Below are 27,338 nucleotides of genomic sequence, written 5' to 3' on the forward strand. Positions count from 1 at the left end.
GAATTATAAAGCAACTACGGACACCATGGCCACACAAATGAAGAATTTAAAAACTTATAGTAGGTAATTTTGGAAGCCGGTTATTCTGAACAGTTTTTTTTAAGTCAGGTTGAAGTGGAGACGAAAAAAAATTAACGGTATCACCGGCAACTCCAACTTTAAAGCGAGCAGTGCGCTTTCTCAGTGATGTGTCTCAAGTGTGAGGACGGGACAGGTTGTGGTAATGAGGAGAGTAGACGGCGGGTGGTTTTAGCAGTTTTATTGGAAACAGAGCTAGACGGGCCCCTTGGCGGGCGGCTTGTGCGGGCGGAAGCTCCAGTACTTCTCGTCGCTGCCGAACACCTGGGCGTCGCGTAGCGTCTCGGGCAGCTGGCAGTGCAGCGTCTCGGGCAGGAAGGACGCCAGCAGGCCCCCCACCACCAGCGTCGCCCCCAGCACCGCGTACGGCAGCCGCGGGTCGTACGCCGAGCCCTGCAAGCGCCAACAATCGACTCACTCAAAACAATCGACTCAGTCGCATCTTGCAGCACAATTGACTCATTCGGTCGTAGTTTTACTACAGTCTAACACATACAGTCGAGACACTCCCCCCGCAGCGTGAGTTGTTAACGTCCGATAGTCGGAACGACACTAGCACCCCTAGCAGCTAGAAAGCAGCCGTGAGATTAATGTTTGTTTTTAATTATTTTTTCACTTAATTAACATAATGCTTACTATATTTTTGTATTCCAAGCATCAGTAAAATATCAAGGGAGATGAATTACCTACAGAAATAATAAAAGTATAAAAACCGATGTGTGTGTCTGTTTGAACACACTAATCTCCAGAACTACCAAACGAATTTTCACCAAGTGTTCACAGGTAACTTTAGCATAGTCTGAGGCAACGTATAGGCTTTATTTCATCAAAATTGGTTCACAGGCAAATTTTTTTTATTTACAATCGTCTGTTCAGCTTAGTAATTCAGTTGTTTAGTCATAATGACGTAGTACACCACAAAACGAATAGATGGTGCTGTTACTTTCATAGTCACCAAAGAATGAATAGCTCTTTTTTAACTTAGTGACACACGTCAGTGACATATTTAAGTGGCGCAATCTTATCTTTACAAATTTTCAGCGAATTTACTTAGCTAGGATATATGGATTTATTGAATTTGCTTTCTATATCAATAACTTACCGACATTGCTTTGCTTCTTTTAACACTTTTATTTAATGTTCGACTTGTTTCTCCGCAATGTGTTTAGACCTCAGTTACAGATATACACTCGGAAGTTTACATCAGTGACTGAAGTGCCATATCTTATCTTTACCACTAAAACTATATTAAACTCCGTCCGAACAGGCCTTCGAAGACCCAACGGTACCGACCGGCCGCCGTGTCGCTTTGAGTCCACAGGCGTCACTGGATGCGGATATGGAGGGGCATGTGGTCACCACACCGCTCTCCCGGACTTACGTCAGTTTACGAGACCGGAGCCGCTACTTCTCGATCAAGTAGCTCCTCAGTTTGCCTCACAGGAGCTGAGTGCACCCCGCTTGCCAACAGCGCTCGGCAGACCGGCTGGTCACCCATCTGAGTGCTAGCCCAGCCCGACAGCGCCTAACTTCGGTGATCTGATGGGAGCCGGTGTTACCACTGTGGCAAGGCCGTTTGCTATCTTTACAACTACAAGCTAAAATTGAATTTAACTTGCTAGGGTATATGGATTTACTGATTGCGCTTTGTGTGGAAAGAACTTAACGAAATTTCTTTCGGTCTTGCGGTAGATTTTATGCGTATTTGGTCTCTTGGCTAGGAGAAATGAATTTGAGTTTCCTTTTTAATTTGGGTGTCTAACTTATTACATTTTGATTTATGAATAAAATGCCTATAAAATGGAAGGGGCTTTCTAAGTACCCTACAATGGCTAAAACACTGAGGACAATACGGTCTCAAAAATTCAATGAAGATCACGAGGGAAGATTAGTTGTGACTCAACCTCATCTGTCTCTTACTCACTCCTTGGAAACTCCGTCCGAAAGCGAGGCATAATGTAGCTCTGGTCGAGAGCGTCTTGCATTATCTCTCTCCCTCAGAACCCTTTACTCACAGGAGCTTAAACTTACTTCTCTTCAAGGTAACATAAAAAAAATGTTCAAATGTGTGTGAAATCTTACGGGACTTAACTGCTAAGGTCATCAGTCCCTAAGCTTACACACTACTTAACCTAAATTATCCGAAGGACAAACACACACACCCATGCCCGAGGGAGGACTCGAACCTCCGCCGAGACCAGCCGCACAGTCCATGACTGCAGCGACTTAGACCGCTCCGCTAATTCCGCGCGGCTAACATCACGGAAGCAGAAGTTCTGATGGGAAATGGCATAGGGTGCGAGTTTTTATACCCTGAACCCTGTTTATTCCTAACAATTTATCTTTTTACTTTAAACACGCACAATTCTCACTGAGTTTGTTACGCCATGATCGTAAATAAAGTACAAAGCCAGACACTGTGTCATGTAGGTGTGAACCTTAGTTGCTTTTCAAATAGCCAGCTCTACTTGGCTGTCTTTCGTGTTAGCTTAGCAAACAAGCTCTTCAGTCATGCTCCCAATCATACTACTTCGAACGGTGTATACAAAGGAACTTAATACCCAGGCAATGCTGAGTTTCTCAGCTAGTCATGAAATAAATGCAAAAACAGACGAATCTCACTACTTCAGTGGCATAAGCTACACGTTATTCACGAAGAACTGCTTTCGAATATGTGCATAATTGCAGCTAACTACGCTGAAAGCAAGAGAACATGAAGTCATTGATCATGCACGAGAAGCATGTATTTCTGTTTCGTAACAGTTTTGTGAGGTAACTAATAATTCACACATTTTCACACCTCACTCGAATTTCCAATGCTCGAATTTTCTTGCAAAAGTAATTTCTTGTGCATCAACAAGGACGTTCTTGCCGCTTTGGCTCAGATGTAGCAACAAATGTGGAAATGATTTCTTCTCTGTTGGGAACATGTTTTATTGCTTTCAACGTCTTACTGTCACGTGTGAGTAGTTTTCCCTTGAGCTACGGTTGAGAGGGCTTATTTGGTACGAATAAAGTAGGTATTGCTTTCCATACAAGTTTCCTACGTTCCACATTCACTGATTTGACTGAAGTGTAGTGAAGAAAACTTCCCGTTATTGAGCCAATATACGATGTCTTTCTGCAGAAATTATGTCTTCTGATGTTAATTAGCTGTTTTCTATTCTTAAGACAAAACTACATTCTTCAGTAAACGTCTGTTGTCTGCAAGAGAGTCGTAAATGGCTCAAATGGGTCTGAGCACTATGGGACTTAACACCTGAGGTCGTCAGTCTCCTAGAACTTACAACTACTTAAACCTAACTAACCTAAGGATATCACACACATCCATGCCCGAGGCAGGATTCGAACCTGCGATCGTAGCGGTCGCGCGGTTCCAGACTGAAGCGCTTAGAACCGCTCGGCCACACCGGCCGGCAGAGTCGTAAATAAAATGTCCTGTGATGTATCATTTCATACCTCTCAGGTTCCTTAGGAAAAAAAGAACGAAAAACCCGAATGTGGTGTCTCCTTCTTGTTGCTGCAGATTATTGCGCTACAGACGCTCACATTTGCATTAACAATTGTACGAGCTAATATAAACAATTAAGATTCGCTTTCACTTTCACAAGACCTGCCGAACTCAAAAGAATACAACTCGTAGGCCGGCCGCGGTGGCTAAGCGGTTCTAGGCACTGCAGTCCGGAACCGCGCTGCTGCTACGGTCGCAGGTTCGAATCCTGCTTTGGGCATGAATGTGTGTGATGTCCTTCGGTTTAAGTAGTTCTAAGTCTAGGGCACTGATAACCTAAGATGTTGAGTCCCATAGTGCTCAGAGCCATTTGAACAACTCGTAGTTTTTTTCCATAGTGGGAGCGGGGAATCGGGACACAGATTTTCATTGTCATTTCATTATACAGCTGGTGCTGTCCATATTCGCAACTGCGAATACATTTAAGGTAAGTGAATTAGCTAAAGAGGAACCCTTACAGAGCAGGACGGAAACAAGACTAAAAAAACTTGAGATGGAGATGCGAAGGAAACGACCAAGAGGAAGACCAAGGGCGATGGCTGAAAAGTGTGGAGGAGTGTATTGCAAAAAGAGGCAAGAACTGTACCAGAGTGGACATAGAAAGACGGTAAAAAATAAATGTTGTGTGACTAGGGCCTGCCGTCGGGTAGACCGTTCGCCGGGTGCAAGTCCTTCGATTTGACACCATTTTGGCGACTGGTGTGTGGATGAGGATGAAATGATGATGATTAGGACAAGACACCACACAGTCGCTGAACGGAGAAAATCTCCGACCCAGCCGGGAATCGAACCCGGGCCCTGAGGATTGACATTCTGTCGCGCTGACCATTTTCTTTATTTTTTTTGTTGATCTTATTTTGTTCTAGATAGTTCGTTGAATTTGTTCGTGGCGGACGTCCGATGACACCCGTTCAGGTTCTGTGTTGAACTCAGTTTTTTATTACAGAGGGTAGCTAACCCTCTGACCAAGCACACTGAGCTACCGCGCCGGCAACATTCAGCTACCGGGGGCGGCAGAAAGACGGTGGGAAAACAGGACTAGATGACAAAGCTAATGTTCCAGACAGACCCAGCCAGGGGCTGGAAACTGTTCAAGATTATGATGACGATTATGATCGGCGATCAGATGGAGTTAGGAGCCCAGCCCGTGAACTCTGTTCTGAGTCTGCAGGCAGTAACTGTGCTGTGTTTAGAGGTGAACAGAATTTGCAACATTAGTCTGACGGTACAAAGAGCCGCCACAGAGGAGTACATACTCCTATTGAAGAATTTCAGCCATTTACACGGTGTCGCATTGCGGACCAGGGTAAGCTGGATGAACGTATCGACGGATTGTTGCACATGTTGGGCACAGTGTGCCAGTGGTGTGTCGCCCTTTCAGCGGTGGGTCTGTGGAACATTTCCACACCCGAAGATCGAGATCGGCTTATGGCTGTCGAGAAGTCGACAAGGAGGTCGCATTATCGCGAGAGGACAAGCATTTACAACCAAATAATTTTCCTGAGTACTACTTATAAAGCAGAATTAGTAATTACCTATACTGATGACATGACCAGCTGGCTGCTGTAAGTAACAAAACTCCTACTATTTTCATCACTGTCCTAAAGAAATTAATAACTCGATAAAATAAAAACATAGAGGAACTTAGGAAGATTTTGATTAGTTGATGATGTGTGTCACTCATTGGCTATGTTTGCATGTATTACAATGAGCAATTTTTAGAGAGCTATAAACATAGTTTTACCTGAATGAAATGTATTTTGTTGTATGTTGCCATGTTTTCATTATCAGTTGACTAAGAATATTTGTTATTTTTGGATTGGCGGAAGTTGGTTTTCGATCTGAGACACTGTACAAATCAATTGCTTTCTTTTATCACCACCGACCCTATAGCAAGTATTCCGTTACAATAGATCTTAATTTTCTAGAATTCCCCACAACTTTTGATACCTTAGTTGTCATGCTACTTTGTTCTCTGCCATTGGCTGAAAAATGTCAGATTTTATGTATGTGAAGAGATTTTAAATAAACTCTTATTTGGGTATTGGGGGGGAGAGTGATCACGACTTGTAGGACACACTCCTTGACCCCACACCTGGCCCACAGCCTACAGTGATAGTCTCCAATAGAGCACCTCTTTTAAAATGTCAGAAATGGAGTTTTAAGAACCTTCGCGAAAGCTTAGCTATGTCAAATAAATGACTGCTTACATACATATTAACTTCTGTGGCATCTTTCCCTACTTTGGAACATCTTTGGATAGATTTAAGTACTGGGAGACATGGACACCATTATGTCATTGTACCGATGGTCGGTAAATCAAGAAGAGTAAGCTAAGGGCAACGTTGGCACACATTGTAATAATATCTGGTGTGCTATAGTGGAGTGCCGTACTTTGGAACAACAGTATAAAGAAATATAAAATGCAACGAGTATACACAGCGTGTCCCACTTCTGTTAGGACTCCAGCTACGAAAAATTAAAAGTGATGGATTATGATCACAAAATCCCTGTATTTATTCAAAATAATCTACTCTTGAATGAAAACACAGCTGAAATCGTTTTAAAAGTGTTTTGAAACAATTGCTGCGGTCTTTTTTTGTGTTGTATTTAGTACTGCAGTACAGTTTTCTTGGATGTCCTTTATTGTCATAATGGTGTCCTTTCACTGCCAGCTTCAGTTTGGGGAACAACCAGAAGTCTGCTGAGGCCAAATCCGGAGAATACGGTGGGTGATCCAGGACTGTGGTCAATTTGCTGCCCAAAAATTCGTGCAAAATCTTCGCTTTGTGGGCTGGGGTGTCGTCATGGCGTAGCATCCAGGAACCTGCTTCTCGGTATTCGGGTCGAATTCGACGGATTTTCACCCACAAACGTTGGAGGACTCAGAAACCTTGATGTTGCCTCACTGCTGCACTGCCGTTTACCTGTGAGTGTCACACGTGTCATTTTGCCGGTCGAAGTGGCCGTGCGGTTAAAGGCGCTGCAGCCTGGAACCGCGAGACCGCTACGGTCGCAGGTTCGAATCCTGCATCGGGCATGGATGTTTGTGATGTCATTAGGGTAGTTAGGTTTAACTAGTTCTAAGTTCTAGGGGACTAATGACCTCAGCAGTTGAGTCCCATAGTGCTCAGAACCATTTGAACCATTTTTTTGTCACACGTGTACTGTTGTAAGTAGGCTGTTTAGGTTTTTATGTTGGTAACGTCACGTAGCGTTCTGTGTGAAAATCACTGACTGTGCTGTGTGCAGTCTGTGGCTGGTTGGATTTGTTGGAATATTCGCTATTGTAGCGTTGGGCAATTGGATGTGAACAGCGCGTAGCGTTGTGCAGTTGGGAGGTGAGCCGCCAGCAGTGGTGGATGTGGAGAGAGAGATGCCAGACTTCTGAGAACGGACGATCTGGACGTGTGTCAGCCAGAAATAAGAAATTTGTAAAGATGGATGTCATGAATTGGTAGATATATGTATGATGACTTTTGAACACTATTAAGGTAAATACATTGTTTGTTATCCATCAAAATCTTTCATATGCTAACTATGCCTATCAGTAGTTAGTGCCTTCAGTAGTTAGAATCTTTTATTTAGCTGGCAGTATTGGCGCTCGCTGTATTGCAGTAGTTCGAGTAACGAAGATTTTTGTGAGGTAAGTGATTCATGAAAGGTATAGGTTATTGTTAGTCCGGGCCATTCTTTTGTGGGGTTTATTGAAAGTCAGACTGCGTTGCGTTAAAAATATTGCGTGTCAGTTTAGTGATGATCAGAATAAGTAAAGAGAGAAATGTCTGAGTACGTTCAGTTTCACTCAGCTGTTTGAAAATCAAATAACGTAAGAGATTTTCCAGCACAGTCGTGCTTAATTTTTCAAAGGGGACGCTTGCACAGCTAAAACTTCAAGGATCATAACGCCGCAGTTCGCCATGAGATAGCATTGCAGTTTGGAATTTCTCACAAGGAGTACTACCGAGCGAGGCGGTGCAGTGGTTAGCACACTGGTCTCGCATTCGGGAGGACGACGGTTCAAACCCGCATCCGGTCATCCTGATGTAGTATGTTTTTCGTGATTTCCCTAAATCGCTTCAGGCAAATGCCGGGATGGAACCTCTGAAAGGGCACGGCCGACTTCTTTCCAACATCCTTCTTCCTTTCCAATGGGACCGATGACCTCGCTGTTTGGTCCCCTTTCCCAAAACCAACCAACAAAGCAGTGCTAACGGAACTGGGACGCACTGCGTATAGTCTCAGTTGTGGGTAAAGGAAATGCCAGCCTGGAATTCATTGATTACATACTTGGAAACTACGGCTTGACTACAAATGAGATTGCAAACAGAACAATTTTTCGGCCCATACCTGAATAGTTCTCAGGTATGTGACATCCATATGAGGTCACACTAACAGGGGAAATGGAGCGTGTACATACACAGCGGTGTGAAAATTCTCCGCTTCTCTGACTGGTGAGAGAGCGTAACAGTAATGGGGGCACTCGAAGAGAGATACAGTACACCTCGCGAGAATACTTCATATCAAAATTTCGAATCAAGAACAGCTGCCAACGTAGAAGCAGATATGCACGGAGTAGTGAAGCAACTTAAATCACTTAATAAAAGCAAATCTTCTGGTCCAGATTGTATGCCAATTAGGTTCCTTTCAGCGTATGCTGGTGTAATAACTCCATACTTAACAGTCATACTCAACCGTTCGCTCTACGAATGATCCGTATCCAAAAACTGGAAAGTTGCACAGGTCAGATCAATGTTCAAGAAAAATAGTAAGTGTAATCCACTAAATTACAGGCCCATATCATTAATGTCCATATGCAGTAGGATTTTGGAACATATATTTGTTTTCGAACATGAATTACGTTGAAGAAAACGGTCTATTGGCGCACAGTTAACAAGGATTTAGAAAACATTGTTCTTGTGAAACACAATTAGCTCTTTATTCGCATGATGTGTGAGTGCTATTGACAAGGAATTTCAAATTGATGCCGTATTTCTGGATTTCCAGAAGGCTTTTGACACTGTACCTCACAAGCGGCTTATAGTGAAATTGCGTGCTTATGGAATATCGTCTCAGTTATGCGACTGGATTCGTGATTTCTTATCACAGAGGTCCAGTTCGTAGTAACTGACGGAAAGTCATAGAGTAAAACAGAAGTGATTTCTGGCATTCCCCAACGTAGTGTTATAGGAAATTTGCTGTTCCTTATCTATATAAACGATTTGGGAGACAATCTGAGCAGCCGTCTTAGATTGTTTGCAGATGGCGCTGTCGTTTATCGACTAGAAAAGTCATCAAAAGATTTAGAAAAGAGAAATAACTCAAAAGCCAAGATCTCTTAAATGCTGTTTACTGGACAACCGGTTTCAACACATTAAAGGTGCCATAATCAGATCTGAATGTAGATTAACATTTATAAACCATTTGGATATAACGATACATGAGGCAGACCAGCTAATATAAAATCATTGTCACAAAAAATCAAAAAATTACTGCTCTCATGGTCATTCTTTTCCATAAAATATGTAAAACCGAAGTCACAAGATAAAACTATTTGGTACATGACCGCTGCTCGACTAACAACGGTCAGCATCACATATCCAGATGGTTTATAAATGTTAATCTACATTCAGTTCCGATGATGGCATCTTTGGTGTGTTGAAACCGGCTTTCCAGTAAACAGTATTTAAGCGATCTTGGCTTTTGAATTATTTCTACAACGGAGTGATCGCCCCACTACGCACTATGTGTTCACTGCAAAATTTAGAAAAGATATCTGTACGGTGCAAAAATTGGCGATTGATCCTAAATAACGAAAAATGTGAGGTCATCCACATGAGTGCTAAAAGGAATCCGTTGAACTTCGGTTACAAGATAAATCAGTCAAATCTAAAGGCCGTAAATTCAACTAAATACCTAGGAATTACAATTACGAACAACTTAAATTGGAAGGAACACATGAAATGTTGTGGGGAAGGCTAACGAAAGACTACGCTTTATTGGCAGGACACTTGGAAAATGTAACAGATCTACTAAGGAGACTGCCTACACTACGCTTGTCCGTCCTCTTTTCGAATACTGCTAGGCGGCGTGGGATCCTTACCAGATAGGATTGACGGAGTACATCGAAAAAGTTCATAGAAGAGCAGCACGTTTTGTATTATCGCGAAATAGGGGAGAGCGTATCACTGAAATCATGCAAGATTTGGGATAGACATAATTAAAACAAAGGCGTTTTTCGTTGCGGAGTAATCTTCTCACGAAATTCCAATCACCAACTTTCTCCTCCGAAGGTGAAAATATTTTTTTGACATCGACCTACATAGGGACAAACTATCACTATGATAAAGTAAGGGAGATCAGAACTTGTACGGAAAGATATATGTGATCGTTCTTTCCGCGCGCTGTACGAGATTGAAATAATACAGAATTGTGAAGCTGATAGAAACAGCTGCATTGTGTAGCCCCTTTAGTTTCTGCCCCGTAGGGATCGAACGGGTGAAACCGGACAAATAGCAGCTCGTCCAGGGGCGTACAAGCAGACATACTTCCCACGCTCAGCCCATGGATGGAACATGAACCACCCTTTTCTATAAGGTACAATAGGAAGTACCCTCTGCCAAGTACTTCACTGTGGTTCACAGGTCGTATATGTAGAAGTAAATGTAAAAGAAGCGATAACGTAGCTCATTCGGCTTTTCAGTGACACAACTGTAGCCTTAGTGGTACACGAGGATTATCAAAGGTCGACTAGCAGATTGGCGCTGAGGGCTGGGGAGGGGCTGTTGTGATGTGAGTCGAGACCGCCTCCCAAACAACATTCTGCTAAAGGTATTTAATGTTTTACACATATTAATTTATAATTTTTTCAGCTTTCACGGAAGACAGATGCATGAAAAATGAGTGCCAAAAATGACAAGAATTGAAAAAAAATACTAGCTTCGTTTAACATGTACGCATACTGTAATATCGCTGCCTGTCCCTCATGACGATATCGATAATCACCTCTCTGGTGAGTGCAGAGCGCTATTCAGGGAGAGGTGGCCAAGGCTTCCGTGGTGTGTGTGTGTGTGTGTGTGTGTGTGTTTCTTGCAGTGTCGGTGCCACGGTTGCAGATCTCAGTTTACGGTTTGTTGTCGATGTAATTAATATTCATGGCACGGACTTTTATCACTGTTGATGGTTCTAAATTGGTTATTTATTTCAGAAAGATAATTCCAACATCGAGTGCCGTGTCGGATTGACAACAATCAACGCCGCGCGGGATTAGCCGAGGGGTCTCAGTCGCTGCAGTCATGGACTGTGCGGCTGGTCCCGGCGGAGGTTCGAGTCCTCCCTCTGGCATGGGTGTGTGTGTTTGTCCTTAGGATAATTTAGGTTAAGTAGTGTGTAAGCTTAGGGACTGATGACCTTAGCAATTAAGTCCCATAAGATTTCACACACACACAATGATAAGGCGAGTGATTAACTGCTTGCATAAGGGCCAGAGATGGACCAACGCGTTATTGAGTTGTTCAATTTGTGAAAATTTTTCTCTTGAATTATTAATCCAAGTTTTCTGAAACTGTAATCATTTGTTTGTCTGTCCATGTACATCACCTCTACCGATTTCCGTCCCATCCGGATAATTCCTTCGTGGTCCGTACTATTTTTGGCTTAGACTGTACTAAGAACTGATGTTAACAAATATTATTTACTTATATGGATATGATGTCTGTTCTTTCGGACATGTCCGAAAGAACAGACACCACATCCATATAAGTATATAGTTCTGGCAATACCGGCCATAACCTTCTTCTTCTGTGCGGATGCACACATATTCCCCGAACTCTTACGGGACTTGGGAAGGATGTCTTCCACGAGTAATGAGTGTATTGGGGTGGGACACTACGAGTGTAGTGTGTGGACATACAAGGTGAGAATGTGGGTCTCGCGGGAGGCGTGCGCGAGATAGTCCCTGCAGTCACACTATCGTCTGTGCCCTCGGTGGCTCAGGTGGATAGAGTGTCTGCCATGTAAGCAGGAGATCCCGGGTTCGAGTCCCAGTCGGGCACAAAATTTCACCTGTCCCCGTTGATGTACACTACTGGCCATTAAAATTGCTACACCAAGAAGAAATGCAGATGATAAACGGGTATTCATTGGACAAATATATTATACTAGAACTGACATGTGATTACATTTTCACGCAATTTGGGTGCATAGATCGCGAGAAGTCAGTACCCAGAACAAACACTTCTATCCGTAATAACGGCCTTGATACGCCTGGGCATTGAGACAAATAGAGCTTGGATGGCGTGTACAGGTACAGCTGCCGATGCAGCTTCAACACGATACCACAGTTCTTGTGGCGTATTGTGACGAGCCAGTTCCTCGGCCACCATTGACCAGACGTTTTCAGTTGGTGAGAGATCTGGAGAATGTGCTGGCCAGGGCAGCAGTCGAACATTTTCTGTATCCAGAAAGGCCCGTACAGGACCTGCAACATGCGGTCGTGCATTATCCTGCTGAAATGTAGGGTTTGGCAGGGATCGAATGAACCGTAGAGCCACGGGTCGTAACACATCTGAAATGTAACGTCCACTGTTCAAAGTGCCGTCAATGCGAACAAGAGGTGACCGAGACGTGTAACTAATGGCACTCCATACCATCACGCCAGGTGATACGCCAGTACGGGGACGACGAATACACGCTTCCAATGTACTTTCACCGCGATGTCGCCAAACACGGATGCGACCATCATGATGCTGTAAACTGAACCTGGATTCATCTGAAAAAATTACGTTTTGCCATTCGTGCACCCAGGTTCGTCGTAGAGTACACCATCGCAGGCGCTCCTGTCTGTGATGCAGCGTCAAGGGTAACCGCAGCCATAGTCTCCGAGCTGACAGTCCATGCTGCTGCAAACGTCGTCGAACTGTTCGTATAGATGGTTGTTGTCTTGCAAACGTCTCCATCTGTTGATTCAGGGATCGAGACATGGCTGCACGATCCGTTACAGCCATGCGGATAAGATGCCTGTCATCTCGACTGCTAGTGATAAGAGGCCGTCGGGATCCAGCACGGCGTTCCGTATTACCCTCCTGAACCCAGCGATTCCATATTCTGCTAACTGTCATTGGATCTCGATCAACGCGAGCAGTAATGTCGCGATACTGTACAATCCGACCTTTATCAAAGTCGGAAACGTGATGGTACGCATTTCTCCTCCTTACACAAGGCATCACAACAACGTTTCACCAGGCAACGCCGGTCAACTGCTGTTTGTGTATGAGAAATCGATTGGAAACTTTTCTCATGCCAGCACGTTGTAGGTGTCGCCACCGGCGCCAACCTTGTGTGAATGCTCTGAAAAGGTAATCATTTGCATATCACAGCATCTTGTTCCTGTCGGCTAAATTTCGCGTCTGTAGCACGTGATCTTCGTGGTGTAGCAATTTTAATGGCCAGTAGTGTATATCAACGCCCGTCAACAGCTGAAGCTATTAATATAATTCTAATTTCTTTACAAATATTATTGTTCCAATATTAAAACGTGCTATATATTTTATTGTTATTGTTCAATAATGGCTCTGAGCACTATGGGACTTAATTGCTTAGGTCATCAGTCCCCTAGAACTCATAACTACTTAAACCTAACTAACCTAAGGACATCACACACATCCATGCCCGAGGCAGGATTCGAACCTGCGACCGTAGCGGTCACGCGGTTCGAGACTGTAGCGCCTAGAACCGCTCGGCCACTACGGCCGGCTATTGTTATTGTTATTAACGCCTTAGACACCTGTGACTCGTTAAATGTGGGGGTGACGATAGTTATATTTTGGAAAGAGACAGTAACAAACTGTGACTCCTTGACAACCGAGCCCTGGACCTCCACCTGGCGGTAAGAGGGCAACGGCAACACGACAGTAGCGGGTAGCTCGTTGGGAGAGCTGATGAGGAGGTCGTCACTCACCAGGTGGACGACGTAGGGCGCGACGGCGGCCAGAGCTCCAGCCGCCAGCATGCCGAACGAGGTGCCCGTCTGGCGAATGCACGTCGGATACAGCTCCATGCTCTGCAGGTAGGCGATGTAGTTGACGATCGTCGTGCCGAAGCGGATGAACACCACCAGCACCGTCGTCGGCCAGCTCACCGACGTGACTGCAAACGAGGCGAAAACTGTACTACGTGCTGTTTAGCGTTTCGTTACAACGTACTCACTGAACAGTGTAAATTACGAGGGCTGTCTGGAAAGTAACCATTTTCGTATACCCACTGATCAGCCAAACCATTATGACCACTGCCCAATGCAAGGTTGGATACCTCCTGCTGGGATTGAGGGTGTGAGAGGTCCATGATTAAGGAATTTGTATCTAGCGCACTCGAGCAGATGTAATTTCGATGGATTGCTCATGCGCTGCCTGCGATATGTAAGGTATAAGAGAATCTCAGACCAGAGGGCACTGTTGTACGCAGTAGGAACTGTGTGGCAGTAGAATTAAGTAGTAGCTAGCAGTCGTGTGTGTGGAGTTGGCTGGGCCGGTCGTGGGGGAGCGATGACGGTGCCTGAGCATTGTAGTATAAGGTAAAAGCAGCCTCGCGCATATGTAGTGTTGTTACATCAAGTCCCATGTAAATGTTTTTAAAAAGAAATCTCTTAGTAATAATGTTTCTTATAAAAATTAACTTTTTGACAATTATTCATCTCAATTTAAAGAATTTACTAATTTCTCCAAACCATGGTCATTACGACTATTGTAAAGAAGAATCAGTTGTTTCCTCTTATACATGACAAATCTATCGGCCAACATTGCACTGGGCTGTGCCAGAAAAAATTCTTATAGGAGCAGATATATGCGCGTTATCCGGCGACCATATTGAGGTAAGAATTTTCAATTTATTCAGAATGAATTTTCAGGGCCATGACGCCGCACTGCTGACGTCTAAAATTTACTAGCTTAAATTCACAGTCAATTATTGAAAGATTATAAGTGAACCACAATTTTATTGGGAGATTAGTCACATTTTATTGTTCAAAGGTTACGGAATTTATCTGTTGGGTAGTTACACTGAATGTGAATTAGGCTGTATAATTATATTTATCTGTTGGTAGGTTACGCTAAATGTGAATGCAATATACATTATATTTTTTATCCTGGGGAGGTTACAAGGGAATGTGTATGTAAGCCGAGCAGGGACGGATGGGTCATTATCCTAGCTACGATATGCGCTGCAAATGGAGAAATCCAATAAGATAAGCGACACTGACAAAGGCAGATCATCATTACGCAGAGCCTGTGCACGAGTATCTATAAAACTGCGAAGCTGGTCGAATGTTCACGTGCTATTGTCGAGAGCATCCGTGGAAAGACGTAGAAGGGGAGTGCAACTACCGCTTGTCGCTAAGTAGTTGGACGTCCACGACTACTCAGAGAACGTCAGGTTTAGAGGCTTTACTACACTGTAAAGTAGGATAGGTGGTATATTTGCCGAAAGAGAACAATGGACAACCGCTTCGGAGCACAGCGTTCATCGTACATTGCTGGATAAGGAGCTCAGCAGCAGACCACTCCTGTGTGTTCACGTGTTGACCCAGCGACTTCGTCAGTTACGATTGCGGTGAGCACGGGACCCTCGGGGTTCGACCGTCGGCCAGTGGGAATGTGCCAGCTCTTCTTGTGAATCGCATTTTTGCTGCACCTTTCGTCTCCACAAACGCCATCGTCGAGGTGAACCGCAGCTCGAAAAGTGCAGCTCGCCAAGTGCGCAGCCCGGTGGGAGCAGTATTATGCTATGGGAAACATTCTCCTGCGCTTGCATGGGGCCTGTGGTAGTAATCGAAGATACGCTGACAGCTGAGAACCATCTGCACCCCTTCGTGCTTGATGTCTTCCCCGACGGCGACGTCATTTTTCAGCAGTATAATTGCCGCTGTCTGGAGCCAGAACCGTGCTACACTGGTTTCAGGAGCATTATAGTGAACTCACGTTGATGTCTCTGCGAACAAATTCGCCTAATGTAAATCGTATGGAACCCATTTGGATCGCTATGGTGCAACATCACGGCCTGCGCAAATCAGTGGCCCGCTGTTTACGCGAATTACGTGGTCTGTGCGTATACATCTAATTCCACATACCTTCACAAGCTTACCAAAGAACTGTCGGATACCTGATACACAGAATCATTGATGTACTTCGTTCCAAACACGGACAAAGAATCTATTAAGCACGTGGTCATAATGTTTCGGCCCATCATTGTATACCATCCAGCGATACCAAATTAGAATCTTGTCAACATAGTATATGGAGCGGAAATAATAGTTTGGCATCAACATATTTGCTTCATACAAATAAAACATGTATTTGCAAGAGACGGCATTTTTCTCATCGATATGATAAAGAATTATTAACGCGTCTCATTCATTGACAATACTGTAATTCTGAATCAACTCGACTTTCTCGGTCTTCATCTCTTTCAGTCCTTGGTGCCACCTTTCACTCGAGACAGAGGCAACGCTGTAACGTTTTGTCTCAGGCACATAGTGATGGAACCAGTTTCCGTCGCTTATCAGAATACTCATCGAAAACTCTTGTGCATCTTTTCGAAATCTGTAAGTTCCAATGAGCTGGGCAAGTTATGGACAACTGCTTCTGCTGTGGAGACATTTCTAATATTGGTGATGGTTCTCCACTAAACTATGTGACCTTCAATCAATAAACGTGAAACCCATTGGGGACAAACTTGTAGACGTTCCAAGTTCAGAATAATATCCTACACTGGCCATCTGCGGCACCTCAGGCGAAGGAGCACAAAGCCTGGAGGGCGCACATGTGGTTTGGAGCACACCATTCAGAGCACACTGTTGAACGAGGGGCTCGGCAGCAGACGACCCCTGCTTCTTCACAGGTTGGCCCAACGACATCGTCAATTACGACTGGGCCGTTTATCACTGGAAACGTGTTGCCTCGTCGGATAAATCACGTTTTTACTGTGCCAGATCGATGGTCGTCTCCTTCCTCGAGGCGGCTCGAAACGTGCACCGCGCCACGGACGCAGTCTGGTGGGAGCAGTATTATGTTACTACTTGTGGTAGTAATCGAAGACACCATGTCAGCTGTGGGCCATCTGCATCCCTTCATGTTTGATGTCTTCCCTGACGGCGATGTGATCTTTCAGCAATGTCACTGTCCTTGTCTCGAAGCCAGGGTCGGGCTACAGTGGTCTGAAGAGCATGACAGCGAAATCACGTTAATGTCTTGCCAACCAGATTCGCCTTATGTGAATCCGATGGTTCCAGTCTGGGTCGCTATCGAGCACCATCACCGGGTACACAGATCAATGCGAGTTATTTACGGGTATCACATGACTTGTGCATAGGCACCTGGTGCCACAGAACTCCGTAAATCTATCAGCGAACAACAGAATCGAGGATGTGCAGAATCGGTGATATGCTACGTTGCAAAGATGACCAAACAAGCTATTAACAGGTGGTCATAATGTTTTGGCTCGTCAGTGTACGGTACCTGAAGCAAACTTCCGATTATGTGAGTCAATACGAACGCGGGATTGCTCGTATAAGTCATAAAACACGACTAATCCTAAATACACATGTTTCTGCCACGATGTTGTACTTACTGTGTTTACAAAATACGCTTCATGTCATCTTTGAAAACCCAGTGCTTTAGTTACCTAATGTATCATTTACGGGAAACTGGCAATTTGTTTACAAAATTGCACTTAAAACGCACTGTATTTCATGTCATTTACTTTAAGTTCACTTTCAGAAAATTACCATCCAATTCTGTTCATGTTTCTGCTTTTCATTCCATTCTTTTTCCTGTCGAAGTTTATCGTTTCCGGGGATCAAACGAATTGTACGCTGAAGCTCCTAATCACAAATCAGTGCATTTCAGTAGCTCGGTGAGCATGCTGATGGAGTTGGCCTCTTCATCACAATTACTTACTAATAAGCTGGTAAAATCCCGGTGTTTAAACACTCGCGGATATTTTCCTCATATCTGCCTTAACAACCAGACATTTGTGTTCGAAAGTAAAATATCTTTTCTAAATATAACAATAGTTTAGGTTTCGTTTCTCATTTATTTAATAAAAACGCTGAACTGTGCACCGCGTAATCCGTAGTAAGGATAACAGGGAGCTCTGCGTAATCTGACATCATGGAAGTCAAGCCGGGAGGCAGCAGCACTGTCGCGTCACGTTTAGTTCATCGTCGTTATCAGCAGGAGGGCAACTCGTAATCCCGCTGGTCGCAACGGCTGTACTGTTGCGTTTCACACCGATTCGCGTACAAGCTGAGATTGCTTTGGTTCCAAGTTGTCATCGTAGCCCGTATTAGCAGTCTCTTTTTAACAATTCTGTCAAACACTGTAATCAATGCACGACAGTGCTCGGCCTTGCCCGCATCTCGTGGTCGTGCGGTAGCGTTCTCGCTTCCCACGCCCGGGTTCCCGGGTTCGATTCCCGGCGGGGTCAGGGATTTTCTCTGCCTCGTGATGGCTGGGTGTTGTGTGATGTCCTTAGGTTAGTTAGGTTTAAGTAGTTCTAGGGGACTGATGACCATAGATGTTAAGTCCCATAGTGCTCAGAGCCATTTGAACCATTTTGAAGTGCTCGGCCTCACTCAACCTGGCAAACATAGGAGCTGCTAAGGGTGTTGAAATGAGGCGTTTCTGAACGTCCACCCGACAGTCCAGACTTGGCTGCAGTGATTACCGCCTCCCCAAGCTCATGGATTAGGGGCTTGGCTCCCAGTCTTTTTGTCTCTAGCCAAGAACTTCAACGTGTTCTCATGGTCTGGATGCAGTATTAGGCGGCACAAGTTTATGCAGAGGTTTTGTTGATGCTCAGACTGGAAATTCTGAAAGGTGATTATTCAAACGAATAATACATGAGCGTTGTTTTACAATTTTTCTAATACTTTTTTAAAGGGGCGATATCTTACGTCTTTATCGAAACACTGTCAGTTTCGGCTAAACATCAGACTATCCTCATGCCATAGGTGTCCGCAACGGGGACCAGAAGGGGTACTTGTTCACCGACGCTCAGATCTGGAGTACACAGTTTTTATTCATATACTGAGTCAACAACCATCTCTCAGGTATAGTAAGCCTTTAATATTCATACACTGAGTCGAGAACCATCTATTCTCTCAGGTATAATAAGTCTTAAATATATAAGAAAACAAAAGACGCACTACGACGGAATTATTCGAACGGAATGGAAATCGGTGGAAGTGGTGTACATATTCAGACAAGCAAACAATTGCAATTTTAGAAAAAATGGATGATTGATCCAAGAGAAAGAACTTCACAAATTGAGCAAGTAAATAACGCGTTGGTCTACCTCTGGCCCTTGTGCAAGCAGTTATTCGGCTTGGCATTAATTGATAGTGTAGTTGGATGTCCTCCTGAGTGGTATAGTGCCAAATTCTGCCCGACTGGCGTGTTCAAGCGTAAAAATTCAGATATGGTTGGAGGACCGTCTCCATAATGCTCAAAACTTTATCAACTGGGAGGGATCCGGGGACCCTGCCGGTCAAGGTGGGGTTTAGCAAGTACGAAGAAAAGATCAACTGAAATCGGGACTCATCTGACCAGGCCGCGGTTTTTCAGTCGTCTAGGGTCCAACCAATATGGTCACGAGCCCAAGAGAAGCGCTGCAAGCGATATCGTGCTGTTAGCAGAGACTCTCGCGCCAGTCAAATGGTTCAAATGGCTCTGAGCACCGTGGGACTTAACATCTATGGTCATCAGTCCCCTAGAACTTAGAACTACTTAAACCTAACTAACCTAAGGACAGCACACAACACCCAGTCATCACGAGGCAGAGGAAAATCCCTGACCCCGCCGGGAATCGAACCCAGGAACCCGGGCGTGGGAAGCGAGAACGCTACCGCACGACCACGAGCTGCGGACTCTCGCGCCAGTCGTCCGCTGTCATAGCCCATTAACTAATGCAAAATTTCACCGCACTGTCCTAACAGATAAGTTCGTTGTACGTCCCCCGTTGATTTGTGCGGTTATTTCACGTAGTGTTGCTCATTTGTCAGCACTCACAACTTGAAGCAAAACACCGCTCTCTCTGTCTTTAAGTGAAGGCTGTCGGCCACTGCGTTGTCCATGGTGAGACGTAATGCCTGAAATCTGGTATTCTCGGCACTCTCTGCACGTTGTGGATCTCGGAAAAATGAATCCCCTAAGAATTTTCAAAATGGGATGTCCCATGCATCTTACTCCAACTACTATTCCGCTTTCAAAGTCTTATTTCCCGCCATGCGGCCAGAATCGCGTCGGAAACCTTTTCACATGAATCACCTCAGTACAAACGATAGCTCCGCCAATGTACTGTCCTTTCGTACCTTCTGTACATGACACTAACGCCATCTGTATAAGTGCATATGTTCCCACTTTCGTCACCTCATTGTATAAGCCCGGGCTGGTATGCCACGAAAGGCAACAAAACGGGGTACAGAATATCGTCGACGTACCTGGGACATTACTGACTGTTCAAATGGTTCAAATAGCTCTGACCACTGTGGGACTTAACATCTGAGGCCATCAGTCCCCAACACCTAGAACTACTTAAATCTAACTAACCTAAGGACATCAGACACATCCATGCCCGAGGCAGGATTCGGACCTGCGACCGTAGCAGTCGCGCGGTTCCAGACTGAAGCGCCTAGAACCGCTCGGCCACACCAGCCGACTCTCAGTGACTGTAGCAGAACGGTCTTCAGTAATGAGTCTTACTTCGAACTGAGCCGCGATGATCAGCCACGCCTAGAGATGCCCTAGACAGTGGTGGGATACCAATCTGCCTGTCGCTAGCCATGCGACCCGACATCCAGGAGTGGTGGTCTCGTGTCTTGTGTCTTTTCATAACAGCATCACTTTGGGTTTCATCCGTCTCACCTTTACGGCACAGCGGCACGTCCACAATATTCTAGGCCCCGTTCTGTTGCCCTTCAAGGCGAGCGATCCTGGGCTTACATTTCAGCAAGATAACGCCCGCCCGCACACAGCGACAATTTGTACCGCTTGACATAGTGCTTGCCAAATCCTGCCTTGGCCAGCGAGGTCGCCGGATCTCTTCGAAATTTAAAGCGTTTGGAACATTATGGGCAGAGACGTGTCCAACTAGCTTGGGATTTTGACGATCTAACGCACAAGTTGGGCAGAATTTGTCACGGTATCCCTCAGGAGGACATTCAACAACACTATCAATCAATGCCATCCGAATAACTGCTTGCATAAGGGACAGAGGTGGACAACGCGTTATTGATATGCTCATTTTATGAATCTCTTTCCCTTGATTACATCATCCAATTTTTCTGAAATTTTAATCATTTGTTTGACTGTACGTAAACACCACATCTACCGCTTTCCATCCCATTCGGATAATCATTTCGTGGTGCATCGTGTTTTTCTTTTCTATCGTAGAGTGTATGTAATAGTGTGTCACCTATAACGTTTAGGTCTTATGACATGACACGCCTTGAAACTGACCAACTCATCTTCATTAAACTTGCCCTCCCCCCTTTCACCGCAAAACCTCTGTGGACTCTCATGCCACAGTCATCAGGGAGGTCGTCTCAGGTCATGCGTCCAGAAATGATAATTTGTATCATTGTTACCGATGTAGTGTATCAAGTTACGCATGAAGCAATATGTTCGCAGGGTGAAGGATAACGTCAGACTAATACAATGTGAAACGTGGAACTTAGGGAAAGCAGGAAAAGGTGTGAACGGGGCCTAATCAGTTACCGTTGGTTGCACAGTATACACATACACCTTATTTAAGGAAGTAATTTTTTAAAAACAATCATTAAAAAAATTGACTGCAACACAAGCTACACTGACGGCTGAAGGCCTTATTAAGAAGAATTCAATTTATTGTCAGCTGAAGGCCTTAAGCAATAGGAATAATTTAAACAAAATATTATTTTTAAGCAATTGACACTATCAGACCAAATAAAGAAGGGAGTGATCCACAGACGGTGCTCCAAGGATCGCCCTGAGAAAAAGTCCCTACAGCTGTGTAAGCGGTGAGACAGGTAGCCAAGAGTTATGCTCACCTACCAGTGTGGCAACTCAAACTAGGTAGAGTTTAAACACTGATCAACGCTCTTACCAAATCCACCTAACATTTGATAACCAGTACGAAAACAGAAAAATTCAACCGAGGATGAAGTGACAGACAGCACTGTGTTTTCAGAATCCAGTGTTTAAAATATCGAAAGGCAGAAGGAACCACTACAACCAAGGTAGACAAAAAAAAACCACAACCCTCACCGCAATCAAGAAGGCTCTCAAACTACACATCATGCCGGACAGCATCGTCAAGACGAGGAAAAGTACACTGCCACAAAAATACGCTAACCTCCAAGGCATTAGCGGCCACTAGGCAGTAAAATACCGCTGGTTACTTCACCAATAATAACACAGAATTCAAAAACTAGTAACAGGCAGTAGAAGACGGCTAATAGATTCCGCCAACCTGACTCGCTCCACTTGTTGCTCTTCGTCTCACGGCGACCTCGCGAGCAGCAATGCACGAACAAACGGCGTGATCACAAAATAGTGGAAGTTTCACTACTGGATTAATGTTCACTCAACTCAACGTGCTGGGTCCGGTGAACAACAAGGTTGTGGCCCTCGCAACTACAACCCCTCGATCTGGCAATGCCTGCGTGCCGCCAGCGGTCCCGGCATGTCCTTGTACTGCCGGACCTCTCTGCTGCTCCGTCCCAACCGAACTACCGACACACCCAACCCGGAAAACACTTCACGTCCTTCCAAAGATAGTACGGGTACTAGATATCGATAAACGCTGCTGCTGCCACTCGCGGACAGACAACACTAGCAAACGTAGTGGCGCCAGTAAATAGAAGAAGAAAACGGGACGCCACGATCCCTATTACACGATGCCAACCTACCAACGGCACCAACACGAGCCGCACACGACTCACAATGGTTTTGATTATTCCAGTATTTTAAATATAGCCTAAACGGAGGTTTCACATTCCAGGCAACCGTTGTATACTGAGAAAGAACTTATTATCAATGAAAGTCAGACTGAAATAATAACTATTACTGTTTAACACAGATAAAGTGAAAAGAAGTAAGTTGTGAAATTTTCCTTAAAAAGAAGGCTTACAATCTCTTCCACGTTTCCAATTCGACACTTTTTTCGGGTTTCAAATGATTATTTCAAATGATTACTGCAACTACAAGGTAACATTCCCAAAATGGGACTAAGCTGGGAGAAGCAAGGAGATCATGTTGGCTGGTCTGTGGTTTTTCTGTGGACAAGCTGTGTCCTGTTTGTGAACGAGTTTTGTCCTGTTAAAATGTGACATCAGGAGATTGTCTCGTGAGAGGCAGTACATGACGGCACAGGATGCCTTGCGGGCCTGTCACTGTGGTGTGAGAGTTCCTTGAATCACTGCTAGGGATAACCTAAACTCACACCTGACGGTTCCACACACCATGGTTGTATTGGTAACAGTATTATGTCTCTCCAAAACGTTTGGAGTATGTATATTATGGCCTGGTTGCCGCCATACTTATATATGATGGTTACCTGAGGCAGTGTAGAACCCAGTTTATCACTGTAAATGATGTTATGCTACTCGTCAACAACCCGTTTTCCAGGTCTGGCATCACTCAAAGACAACATTTATGAGGATTATAAAGTTTAGCAACCAGTCACAAGCATAGCATAAAATGTTTGTTCACGTTTAATCATTACTTGATTTGGATTTTTAAACTACATCATCTGATGGCTCTTAAAACCTTCTATGGTGGAGCCTTGCTTTGTGCTGCTTGTTTCGTGCTCTAAGACAAACAATAATTCTCTGTTTTGTGTTGTGGTGATAACAGAAACGTCTTCTGCTAGTCTTCTAACAGTATGCGATGACAAAAGCTGTTGTAGTGAATCAGTTACTTGTAACCACACGCCAGGCGCAGATGTGAAGGGATTATGATGTTACATGGTGCACAATGGATGTGATGTGATCAGACTTGGTCGACTAGAAATTTAATGATGTGTATGGTTCTCCTCAAATTTGGTTACAGTCCAATACCTGGCCGTGGTCACATCTGGACGCCTAAAATGCCCAGATATTCTAAGAATTGTCCAGCCGACCATGCGCAGACCCACAATGGCGATCCTTTTCAACTCTGTCAGGTGCTGACTACATTAATGCATTGCACTCGCATTAGACCTGGTAATATGGAGACGTGTTAACAACAGCAACCCAGTCCAATGGCCTATGTAGTCACTACATATGACTGCAACACCAATCATTTACATAGACATGGATGGTATGTATGTTAGTGGAGTTGTCTATAGCGGACAGTTCTTTCTAAGTGCTTAACGTTTCTTGTCATTGAGTGCAGTACAGATGAATAATGAGACAGATGACTATAATGATGTTTGCGAAGTTGTAGAGGGGCAGTAACACGTGCCGCCCTACGTACAGTACCAGCCCAACCACTTCTCACTTATTGATTCATGACGGAGCCAAACGACTATGGATGGGTAACGCAACTCACAGGTGAGGATGATGACGATGGTGAAGTTGGCGAGCGCCATGACCCACTGGCTGCCGGCCTGCGTCCAGCGCCGACCCAGCCAGTCACCCAGGTAGCGTCCCATTACGAAGCCGGGCACCTCCACCAGCGCCTGGTACAGGAAGTTGAGGTACGGGTTCCCCGACATGTTGCTCACGTTCAGCACCAGCACGTAGAACGTCAGAAAGCCGCTGATCCTGTAGGCGGGTACACGCAAACACGGTCAGTCCGAGGCATAGTTTCTGTTGTAGCTGCTTTGCTTTGCTGTAGTAAAGAGATGCCATAAATTTCAATAATCTCTTATTTCATGTTGGTCTACTTGATCTAAGAATGAGTTTGTTTCTGAGGCTTTTAAAGCTATTGTACTGTGTGGGATTCGCTCGAACAGATGAAGTCGAAAGTTGTCCTATGATGAGATTCTTTGTTTAGGACAGTTGATCACCAACGGAAGGTCACCAAATGTTTGTAAATAAACGTATCACGAGAAAAGACTATGAAGGTAAAATTGGGAAGATTCGCACCCGTACAGGGTGTTACCAACAATCGTTTTTCCCTCGCACCATTCGAAACTGGAACGGGAAAGGGGGAAGGGAGTGGTAGTGGTAGAAAAAGTACCTTCTGCCACACACCATAAGATAACCTGAAGAGTGTAGATGTAGATGGTCAGTTAAGAATCTGCTCATTAACGTTCAACTACGTATTAAGAAATAGGGAGCTCGTTTGAAATGTGGCTGCATTTCTCTTGAAGATGGTCCACTTGAAGGACGTGTGGAACTTGCAAACACAGATGAGAACAATGAAAAAGTGGACTGCATAATATCGAACGATAAGCAAGTAGGGCTCGTGGTTTAGATTACACCACAGGTATGTAAGAAAAAACACCGTGTTACATTTTACGTGAAGATAGCAAATATAACAATATAGGCGCAAAAGAACTGCAGAATTTCTTGAAAACTGTTTCAAAAATAAGAAATCGAATTTGTCAGGATTGTATGGATCGTTTTCATGCCGTAATTAATGACTGTGGATCAGACATGGATCCGTCACATCACGCTACAAACAAAACGGCAACGGCTGGAAGTCAGTGATCCGGTAAGAAAAGAGGGGAAGTCAATTTCATCTTCAAGAAGCAAGGCCTGGGAGTCTGGTGGTAAAGCGAGTGTCTGGAAACCGAAACGTCCCAGGGTCGAATGAAAATCGGACTGCAGAATATTTTAGTCTGGCTTTAACCTCGCTATCGTCTGTAAATCATGTCAAGATTCACGAGAAACGACACGTGGATCAGATTCCGCTTTACACTCTAGGTCACCTTTGCATCGTTGGCTTACTGAGGTAGGTCAGGGAAACACAAGTAACCGAAATGGTGTCTAACTGAAAGACTTGCACCAGGCTGCAAAATATCCGAGATGATCCCAAGCAGTTACACTATACGATTGTTTTATTAGCTACTCCTGTCTGTGGCCTCATATGCGTTGACGTGGTATGTGGGACGCATTTATAAAGCAGGTAGGAGTACTGGATCATGTCTTAGGATTACCTCAGGAGATTTTTGGACGTTTGGCAGCCGAAATAAGACTTGGTTACGGCTGCACTCCCGTAACTTCATCAGCCGAGAAATACATGGTAAAAACATTAAGATACTCCTTTAGATAATTACTGATAATTTTAAGTAAAGGACAATACTGTGGCCGGAAATCAGTACCTGCTGAGGTTTGGGCCAATCGCACTCTGCCTCATCTGTTACGTAGAAGTAGATACCACGCATGCTGATCCACCCTTCAGCCCTTTCTCGCAGTGAATCACACGCTCTTCTACATCTGGCTCCATTCCCTTTGTGTCATATACATTGGTCACACGCTCCTGTAACGTCTGTACATCGTCAATGGGTTGGTGGTACATCAATGCTTTTAAACATCCCCTCAGCCAGAAATACAGCAGATGTAGGTCTGGTAAACGAGGAGGCCGTGCCACAAGACTTTCTCGACCAATCCATCGTCTGTGAAACGTGGTGAGGCACTGTCGTACGATCCGTAAAACAGTGTGTTTGCCCATCCTGCATAAGCCACAGTCGTTGACTTTCTGCAAGGGTAACGTTCTCCAATACCGCAGGCAATTCATCGTGCAGAAATCGGTGATACACAGCACCTGTTAATCTCTTTGGTAAAGTCTGTGACCCTCCGAGTTTTTCGCTGGCAATTCCTGCAAATACATTGATAGCGAAACGATCCTGCTGTCTCAGGTCCATGCCTCTCAAAGATTTGCGTCCGTCCGCATGTGCGTATTGTAGCAATTTGTTATGCCCTCAGTTGTGGCCATCCGCGTGACCGATTACTATACATTACTCGTCACATGTAAAACGTCCCAAATGTCAACATGTATTGATTTCTTAACATATAACTATGGAAGTTTTCTCCTTGTCTTCACCAATACTACCTTCTGTTTTTTTCTTAAAAATCCTGTATATAGAGTTGTGGAATGACTGTCTCTCTCTTTTCCAACTGTTACAGTCTTCAGCCATTTCCATCAGTGTTGCTTCATGTTGTTCCTTGATTCATGTTCCTATTTCTCCTAGTAATTCCCTTCTCCATCTCTCTGCTATAGTGGTTAATGTTATTGCATACTAATGGAAAGGTTCCAGGCTTGATTTCTGGATTCCCCAGACCAACTCAGACTGTACTGTACTGGAAACATCTGGAATGTCAGCTCGGCATTGTGAAGTCAAATGAGAAGCTACATGAAAAATTAAGCAATGGAAATGGCAGAAGCTGCCGAAGTACCATGACATCAAGGAGAGAAAATTTTAATGAGCGGAGAGGAATCATGAAGGTTCAATTTTGGGTCCACTCCTTTCCTTAGATACGTAACTTTCCACTAATATTCAACAAGCAAAGTTGTGATTTTTTGCAGACCATGCTAACATTATAATAAATAAGTTTAGAGATAAAGGTTCAGAAGAAATTGTAATGATATTTTTAAAGGATTCTGAAGCGGTCCTCTAGAAATGGCCTGTCCTAAATTTAGGAAAAACACACTATACTCAAATAGTCATACCAACAACTGATGTATAACGGGCAGCCAAATGAAAACCGAACACCCACCACAGTGGAACCGTCGAATGAATCCATTCAGAAGTAATCACCACAAACATTAACACATTTACCCCACTGGGA

The 27,338-nt window shown here is 44.4% G+C and overlaps 1 protein-coding gene across 1 annotated transcript in view; it reads right to left on the reverse strand.

Annotated features, from left to right (window-relative positions):
- Positions 1 to 244: 244 nt before the first annotated feature.
- Positions 245 to 27,338, reverse strand: part of LOC126458187 (carcinine transporter-like) — a 116,209-nt gene continuing 89,115 nt past the window's right edge. The window contains exons 7-9 of the mRNA XM_050095063.1: positions 24,151 to 24,365; positions 13,548 to 13,735; positions 245 to 471 (exon numbers count right to left, since the gene is read on the reverse strand). Coding sequence (XP_049951020.1) covers positions 274 to 471; positions 13,548 to 13,735; positions 24,151 to 24,365 — 601 coding nt within the window. The 3' untranslated portion in view covers positions 245 to 273. The remainder of the gene's footprint in view (positions 472 to 13,547; positions 13,736 to 24,150; positions 24,366 to 27,338) is intronic.

This window comes from Schistocerca serialis, chromosome 2 (assembly GCF_023864345.2).
Source record: "Schistocerca serialis cubense isolate TAMUIC-IGC-003099 chromosome 2, iqSchSeri2.2, whole genome shotgun sequence".
In the NCBI taxonomy this organism is placed as follows: Eukaryota; Metazoa; Arthropoda; class Insecta; order Orthoptera; family Acrididae; genus Schistocerca; species Schistocerca serialis.